Source organism: Falco punctatus (genome assembly GCF_963210335.1).
Source record: "Falco punctatus genome assembly, chromosome: 5".
Lineage (NCBI taxonomy): Eukaryota > Metazoa > Chordata > Aves > Falconiformes > Falconidae > Falco > Falco punctatus.
In genome coordinates, this window is record NC_137584.1 from 7992939 (window position 1) to 8002394 (window position 9456).

The 9456-nt window shown below is 39.1% G+C and overlaps 1 protein-coding gene across 2 annotated transcripts in view; it reads left to right on the top strand.

Annotated features, from left to right (window-relative positions):
* The window catches only part of UBE3D (ubiquitin protein ligase E3D), a 92370-nt gene extending 83257 nt beyond the window's left edge, over positions 1 to 9113 (top strand). For both annotated transcript variants that reach the window (XR_013928488.1, XM_080389494.1), the window contains one exon: positions 7422 to 9113. Coding sequence is in view for 1 of the 2 variants with exons in the window: in XM_080389494.1 (XP_080245620.1) it covers positions 7422 to 7442 (21 nt within the window). In the remaining variant the exon portion in view is untranslated. The remainder of the gene's footprint in view (positions 1 to 7421) is intronic.
* The last annotated feature ends 343 nt before the right edge of the window (positions 9114 to 9456 follow it).

The window sequence follows — 9456 nt, forward strand, 5'->3', positions numbered from 1 at the left end:
TTTTATACTGACCCTAAATTTTAGCTCCTTATTTGACTAAATATTTGAAACTTGGCTTGTCCAGCAGTATCTGCTCAGTCAACCTGTAGTACTGTAATATTGTTTTAGTGACCTTTTCAATGGACTTGTATTCCTTTAGTGACATTTTTGTTTGAAATTGTTTTCCATAGTAAAGTATTTAAGACTTACCAGCCTAGTGGTGTGAAGTTCTGCTGCTATGAGCACAGGCTGGTGGTTTCTCATTTCACTTAGTCCAAAAATGCCAAGGAAGGGTAATGATGTAGAACACTTTTCATATTCTGATGTGTACTCAAAGCCAGGCTTCTCACTGCATGGCCTTTAAAGCATGTTGGGAAGCTTTCCCTTTCTGAGAGAACCTGAAACAATTGTTTTTGGCATGTTGCGATAAGTGGCAGCCATTGATTGTCTGTGGAGGGGATATTAGAGCAGCCAAGTCTACTTGACCTCTGTGGCATAGGGGAAACAGGCATACAGTGGCATCGTGTTCAGCTATCCTCCCAAGAACCTGGAGTGTAGGAAAAAGAATTAAGTATCAGTGTAACAGAGGGCAACTTTGCAGCTGGAGTACAGCCAGGCAGTTTGCAGACTACCAGGAGGCCATCTCAAGACAAGGAAATCCCGCACTGTCACGGTAGGGACATCTCTGGCTCCTCTCATTCTTCTAGTAGTGAATATGCTGCCTTCCTCTCCAATTTCTTCTAAAAATGCCTTTGCACTTACCAGAAGCAGCCTCAGAGATATGCAACAGCTTGGTAGCATTAAGTCTGGAAAAGACAGCTGCTTTTTTATGGGTCTGTGGATTCAGTGGGAGTGAGCATAAATATAGCAGTTAATGTTCTCTCACGTCTCTGCTCATCTAATGCCATCTGCTTTGTGTCCGTTCATTCACACTGGTGCCAAAAAGTAATTCTGGCACAGGTTATTTGTGCACCGGCGGACTTGGTCCCTGACTGTTAGGTGAGTGTGAATATGTAAAGTGTGTGGTATGGGTAAGCAGGCGAACTCTGAAGTTTTAATGTGGCTGTTTGTAAGCAGCCATTGCCAATAGATGCTAATCCACAGGGTAGTGGTAACAACTCTAAGGCATCGCTGCTTCTGGTGGTGGTGCAGGAATGGGGAGAGCACCACTGTTGCACCTCAGAGAAGGAAGCAGTCCTTTGGCTCCTCTGGTCCTTGTCAGCAGCTGTGGGAACACCAAACTCTGAGCAGAGAATTCAGTTGTTCATAGAGCTGGGACCTAGGTGTGGTGCAGATGCTTGAATGCTGCCACTCCTTGATCTGTCTTTATTTTACAGAGGTAAGAAATGTCAGGCACGTTTTTATGGCCTTCTCTATGTGTTTATGCACATTGTCACTGTAGTTGTACCAGTGCATTGGTAAATACAGAGGAGGAGTTACATGTAGGCTTAGTTATACCCACACAAACATGTTTATATTACTTTCTCTGGTTCTTTTTTCAAGGTAGAGATGTATTCTATGTACAGGGCATCTTGACTGCACTATTAATTGCAACCACCCAAGCGCTTGTACTAGCTGTAATTATTAGGATTTAAACCACAACACTTAACACTAGCCATAGCTTTTGTGCCATACAAATCTGTATGTGAATTCGACATTGGTCTGATGCTTTGAGCATATGTTATCTTCCAAACCCAGCTGTATGTGTGGAGAAAAAGACTATTCTCAGCTTTTCACTCTTGTTTCCACCAGAGCTTAGTCTCTTCCCTGTGATCTGCCAGGATAATTGTTTGTGCAAACCCTCCCTGTCTTGTTTCTTGGATAAATCAATCTGGTTAGCACTGACTAGAGTTTAGCATACCAGTCTGATTTCACCAGATGCTAGGTAGAAATTTTGAAATGCCATTTTGTGGGGAGAAAGGAACAGTAACTTGTTGCAGAGGGAAACCATTGAGCCTGTGAAGTTAATGTCATGCACCGCTACAGCTGGATCTAGGAGCAGAGGTCTGCCCACAGCTGACCATGTCTTTTTGGGGAGGTTACTATCTTCCTGCGCACATGGATGGCGTGGCATTGCTTGATTACTTGTCAGCCTTGGTGGAAATGAAGACAGCGTTTGACGTTGATTGTAGGCTGTAGCCTCATTGGTGTATAATCAGCATCTCCTCTGCAGTCATTCAATCATGCCCGATTTCACACTAGCACACGTGCGGGATTAAAGCAAGGGTATCTGTACAGATTGTCCGCTTGCAGTAGATACAATTTAAGATAGCCATGTAAGTTGTGTTCTAGAACACAATGTGGCATTATGAACTGTGGGTGATACTGTCTAAAAATTGGTCTAACGTTCAAAGAAGACAACAGTAAAATGTCTCTTATGCATTTAAGCCTCAGTTTTGAGCCTGGTGGTGGAGTTTTGTTCTTTGTTGTGCAATGGAAAAGCAAAACTAGAACAGTCATATTTCAGGAAATGTTCGTAGGTTTAATAGGTTCATTTTCTTCTGCTCAAACCGAAGCATAAACAACTACTTTCAGCCCACTCTTTTCCTTTCTATTATGCAGGAGTAAAGGCAAGTACAATTCCCTCTCCAATACTGAAGAGAAATTCTGTAGTGTATCTTCTACCTGCTTTTGTTTAGCTCTTGGGAGAGACACAGGTATTAGAAATTCTGTGTCCTCAGACATAACACAGAGATATTTATTTATGCGTGATTCACTTTGTCTCCTTTAAAGAGAATTCAAACATAAGAACAGTTTAAAAGTTTGTGTTAGAGCATGGGAATGCATCCTCTGGCATACAGTGGTTTTCAGCTTTTGTTGAGATTAAGGATCTGGCTTCTTTTCTGTTTCTTGCAGATGATTGAAAGATTGAACTGCTTTTCCTTCACTTTTTTTTTTTTTTTTTTTTAGGCAAAAAAGTAATTCTCTCTTAGTGCTGTTTCCTCTGTCTGTTGTCAGCTCCACAAGACAGATTGTATGCACTGGATTTGCAGATTGCATTTCTTTAAAATATATTGTTTAGCTGCCTACAGTCATGCTTCTGCTTCTCTTAGAGCAGTCATCCACTCCACCCGCTCACCAAGTGTTACTGCTTGGGTAGAAGAGATTTCTTTCCAGCAGCTTCTACCATCTGGAACCACCTTCTTTTATCTCCCTAGTTCATTAGGTCTTCATAGCTTTCAAAATACTTTCTGAAATTACAACTTTTTTCTTTCACCTGTTAATCCTCAGTCTTTGACTCTGTGAATGGATGCTTAATACAGTAGGAAAGTCCCTTTACCCACTGTTGTCTGGAGATTTTTGTTGTATAAAGTCAATAGAATGCTTTGATGCACAGTTTGATGAAACCACACACACACAAAGTTACAGAATGGTTTGGGTCGGAAGGAACCTTTAAAATCATCTGGTCCAACCCCCTCCCATGGGCAGGGACACCTTCCACTAGACCAGGATGCTTGAAGCCCCATCCAGCCTGGCCTTGAGCACTTCGAACGATGGGGCATTCCCAGCTTCTCGGGGCAATCCGTACCAATGTCTCACCACCCTCATCATAAAAACATTCTTCCTTATGTCCAATATAAACCAACACTCTATAAAATAAAATGTTATTAGAAAGTTTCAGAAAGACTGAAACCATAACTGCCTTCTCCCTGCTGAGGAAAGAATATTATCAGCCTCTGGTTCTGTAGCTTATAGTAAAAGAGTTTCCACCAGCATTGTGCTGCCGCTTAACTTGCTTGTGTGTGTGTATGTACAAAATTATCACTGAGTCACAGAATGACTGAGGCTGGAGGGCACCTCTGAAGACTGCCCAGTCCAACCTCACCACTCAAGCAGGGTCAGCCAGAGCCAGGTGCCCCAGGCTGTCTCTGGTCAGGTTTGGAATATGCAAAGGACAGAAGGAGATCGCATCGCTTGTCTGGCCAACCTGTTGCAAAGTTTGACCACATAAGTACACTCACTGTCAGGATGCTTTACTCACTCCTTAGTACCATTCTCATGTAGTTTGGAGTATGCGTAACAGTTTGACATTTTGCATTTTCCTGGGAAAGATAAGAGAGCACAGCTTCTAGAATTGAACATCACAACCTGGGTTTCTTAACTTGCCCTGGCTGCAAAAGCATTTAACAAAGTTTTTTCTGCTTTATTTTTTAAAGAAAAATTATTTTGTAAGCTATATCCTTTGTATGTCTGCGGGGCTCTGCTGCTCCCTCTGTTTTGATATCTCTTAAAATGCTTGAAAATGTGGAGTTTATGTTCATTCATTATCCACAGGTCTTAGCAGCTTCTGGCTCCATGGAAAATAATGGGGTGGAGTGCTGAGATGCACTTGATACTATGAGATAGGATAACATTATTGTCTTCAGAAATAATTGAAAGAAAATGACAAAACAATGTCTCCCATTATAGAAGTAAGGATAATAGAATATAAAAATCAGTTCTTAATGATGGATAGCTATGCTGAGTGATTTAAGAAGGGGGCAGCGTGCTGAGGTAAGGTCAATTAAAAATCTGTGAACAAACTGCTTACAAAACTGACTTTTATTCTGAATTTAGTGATAAACCTTAGTTCATAGATCAGATAGCTGTTCAGCACATTATTTTTCTTTCAAAATGTGCTAGTAAGAGTGAAATACTGCATTTGCAGACTTTGCTGAAAAAATTGCTAGTAGACCTGGAATAGGCCAGTAGTTGTCTATCTTGCAGAGAAAGTATTCTAATACATGGAAAACACTTTCCCAACCTATGATAATTCATTTATTATGTAGAACATGTAGTTTGCTGCTGTTCAGAGATTCAAGAGCATCTACAGTTACAATAAAGAAATATTTTACATTCTTCATATTGAACTTCAGATAAGGTGGAACTTAAGTGGTTTAGTTTCAGTTGGTTTTGATCTCAAATATCTTCATGTGTTGCAGGTATTTTTTAAGCAGTTTATGATTTCCATGTGTTATCCCTTTTTTTTGTTAGCTATGTCAACTGCAGGGATGATCTAATGTGCTCTTTTCATTTCACATTGTTAGTAGATATAAATACAGAAAATAATAAATGATTCTTTTTGATGTTTTTCAATTTATTGGTCAGTAGGGGAGCCTGGCAGTCTAGGGAAACATTATGTTGCAAATAATCCTCTCAAAGGGGTGAAAATTTATAAAATACAGCAAGTAGTCAAATTAAACAAATATATCCACTCTAATGATACCTCAAAACTGTGTGTCAAAGGAGCCTGCAATCTTGGGTAGAAAAATATGCTTAAAATTTTGAATCTTGTCTATTGAGATGGTTATTGCTTTTCTTGATTTTTTCTTTTTTATCCTTGCAATGTAAGGACAGATTTCTCACCTTGTTAAAGTCAATGTGACTTTTGTCTTTGACTTAATTGGTGCCAGGATTTCACCCCTAGCCTCTGTTACTTGTAACTTGTGACTCTTCCCACAGGTAATCTTTTACATTTGCTATTAATTATGCATCTCTATTCATCTGAGCAACTAAATAATGAGAAAGGTGACAGTTGTATTGATTTTCCTTTCATTTTATGTCTTTCAGGGTAGGAGTCTTTGGCCTAGTGGATAAATTTCCCTACATGATGAGTAGTCTCTAGCTTTTGCAACACCCCTTGCTTGAGCTGACAGAAATGTTTTTGATGTAACAGCTTTTTCCAATTTGTTGGAAAATGCTGACTGAGCTGAATGAAAACACTTAGTGGGAATATGTCAGTGTGATGAGATTTTCATGGGAAAGCAGGCAGACTTCCACGCTGGCCAGCCAGCTATTTGCTGGGCAGGTTTGCTGATAGACGATTCTGAAAAATTATGTTCTACATGAAAATTATTGTTTCTGAATTTTAGTTCCAGTTTGGAAGAAGAAAGGAATGATTCAGAAATGTGGAAGCTTTTGGGGATCTCAGTTGTCTTGTCTGTGCAAACCCTTCCATGTAGCAACATTGCAGCTTTCTAATAGCTGTTAGTGGGTTTCTTTTCATCTTTAACCAAGAATTGCTATTCTTAACCATTCATGCCTGGTAGTCATGTTATTTTAGATATGAATCGTTTGCATGAATGATTTTCTGAGAAGTCTCTTAGATATGTTAAAACTTGCTTAATTTTTTGCATCCTCTATAGCAGACATGTAACTCTCTCTTATAAATTCCTTGGGCATAGGATCCAAAATAAACGTCTTTACTCTATTTTGCCCTCTGTTCTGAACACTTGGTGGTATTTTATGCTTTAATTCAATTCCTTCTGGTTGATCATTCTTCATGCATTCTTTAGTCATGGTATCAAGTAGATTGGTGATTGAAGGTCAGCTCTGAAAATCCAAAGTGGTAATTGAATCTTCACTTAAGTGAACGTTGAAAGGTCTTGGAAAGAAAAAAAAGGGGAAATGTATGTCTCAAATGTGGGTTTTTTTCTTGTGTGTTTTTTGTGGGGTAGGAGATACAGGCTATATTTTTTGGAACACTGTTCTGGGTTTTTGGGGTTTTTTTGTGGTTGTTCAGGGGTTGGGGTTTTTTTGTCCTTCTGTGGTGGCATCTGTCCATCTTTCTTTCTGTCCTTGTGATCAGCAAAGTTCTCCATCGAATATCTGAGGCAATCTTCTTGGCAGATGAAAATCTGGACATGCGATTATGTTTCTAGTCAGCTAACTTAACTTTCTGAGTTAGTATCCTGCAGGTTCTGAAGAAGGCTAAACAAAACCGAAACCATACGCAAGAAACTGCTGCATGCATGTGACCAAGAACAACTGAGTTGGGACAGCAGAAATCCTATAGGTCTCTTGTATTAGATGGCTCACCTTCCCTCTGAATAGCTGTTGACATGACAGTCCACTTAGTGCACTAAAAAGAAGAAGAGTGTCATTTGCAATGTTCTGATCTTATACAAGTATTTGTCTTCTCCCCTAGGGTAGGATTTTGGTTCCTGGTCACTTTAAAATGTAAGGCATTTTTTCTTTACGACTTTGGACTTTCCATCAGGAGTTTTAATCCTGACTTTGGAATCAGGATTTCACTTACAGCAACAGCACTGTTCAAACAAGCTAATACTTGGACAAAACAGGGAATATATCCAAGATTTAATCTGGTCTAGTTTCAAAATTCTATCAAATAGCCTTTTAAGTTAGACAAGATGAACACCTCGTGCTTTGTTATTCTGGGGGAAAAAAAGAGTTTGCTATGTAGTTCAGCAACAAGTGCAGTGTAGTGCTTGAGCAAAAAGAGTAAGCTTGGGAATTTTAGGAGACACATATTAAATAGAAAAGTGATGGGACAGTAACACTGCTTTCCAATACAGCCTCTGCTCTCTCATTATGTTAGTGTGTTATTTTTATAAAATAAAAAGATGATTATAATATGTAATTTCAGTTAATACAATGAAACATCTTTGGTTTACCCACAGTGTTGAGACTAATCACAGTGTTATTCTTGCTTCCTTTTACAGGTTGCCTTTTTGAAGATGTGAAGAATGCAGATACCTGCGTTGAAGACTATTCTGAAATTCATCTTCAGCAGAAACATTGAGATGACTTCCAATGATGTGACTTCTAGGAAAAAAATCCACTGTCAATACGAAACAAAATGGGGGTGTGGTGTGTTACTCTTCATATCTGGACGTGTTTCAAAGCCAAAGACAGAGAGAATTAACTTTTGCATCCAGTACGTTCTTAGATGTCATTCTAAGAGTGACTTACCTGTCACTCCTGTCACATCCAGCTGGAATGACTGTTATGATCTCTTGATTGCTAAAAAGAAATTATCTATGTATCTTAATACTACCTGTATCAGACGGTGTTTGATAGTGGCCTATATGTCAGTAGGAAAATTCACAGCCGGTAGGAGAGAAAGGTTTTAAAATATTTAACGTCCTGGATGCTAACATAAGGTCTTTACTTTCTTTGCTCTGGTAAAGTTAGAGGTCCAACTTTAAAATGTAAATTCTAGTTTCTGTCAAATATATATGTTTATCATGTACATTATTTCCACATTAAGGTTTATCTTCCTTCTTGGGAGAGAAGGAAGACAGTTCATGTATTCCTACACCTCATTTGAATTTTTAAAAATTGGTAATGTTTTAGAAAATCAAGGTTTTATGCTTACTTGGAATAATTATTCCTTCAAATTCAAAAAAGAACATGTGTGTGAAGGCTGGCCTTGCAGAAACCGCTGGAGGTGAAAAATACTTGTAGCAAGTCAATACAGCTACTCTGAATCATCATTGTCTGTTGTGGATGCTCAGTTGCCTTCCACGGGAATGACAGCACATTTCCATGGAATACAAAAGTTGTTAACATTTTTGGCTTTGGAGTGGATTGCTCACTTAGTTATCAGCAATTTTTGCCTTCCCTTGTCCAGGAGAACAGGATGGTATACATGCATAGGCTAAGGAGCAGGTAAGATGTCTCCTGGCATTTTTTTTTCAGTTCCTGCTCATTGGAATTGACTGCTTTTGAGCTAGAAGGAAGTGATCCTTTAGTATCAACCATCTCTTTTGGACCCCTGATCCCTCCAGGTTCTTATCCCATATCTGCCTCCATTATCTGCAGTTTTCCTCAAACTTGCTCTTTGCAAATCAGTCAGGTACTGGAATGGTTCGGCTGACCTAGTGTGACAATTCTTGAGTTCTCAAAACGGGTATAAAAAGGTATTCAAACAGAAAAAAAAACCCAAACCAACAAATAAACAAACAAAAAAGACAAGAGAGTCTGTTTATGTAGGCTGGCTTTTTCAAAGCCCCTCTTAAAAAAAAAAAAGATCCTACCTTGTTGGAAAACTATTTTAGGAGGATGGACTCTGGAGGGAATATTACTGTTAGATGAGTTCTCTGAAAGTTCCTGGATTTCAAGCAAAGTTAACATGTCCTTTACTCATGAAATGATCATAATGTAGGACTTGACCCTGCGAGGTGTTGGGCACCTTATCTGGGTTTTACACATCCAAAGACAAGGAGCTGAGGCCTAGCTCCCAGTCTGGTTATCATCGTATTTTTCTGTTATTATTATAGTTTTCAGTATTGAAGGAAGAACAAAAGTATTCGGAGTTTTGTATTCAGGGACAAAATTATCTAGCTTTAAGGTATTTTGTCTATGCACCAATGTTTACTCATTTTATGAACAAAATATATTTTTAAAATCAGTTTACTGTCTGTTCTGCTTAATTTCTGTGACAGTTTCAGCTTCCCAGAATATGCCTGAGCAATTTGCAGATGGAAGACATTCATGTCACATAGAAGTACTCCATCTTTAAAATCTATTCCGACCTATTTAAATTACCCCTGTTATGGTTTTGCATGTATGGAGCCATCTTATGTCAGAGAATATTTATGCTTTTGAGGTTCAGTCTCTGTCATGTCATGCCGCCTTTGGTATTGTGGCCAGAAAGAGTTGATCTATCTCTGGTAACATACTTGGTTCCAGAATGATCACAGAATCACAACATGGTCAGGGTGGGAATGGACCTCTGGGGATCATCTCCTCCAG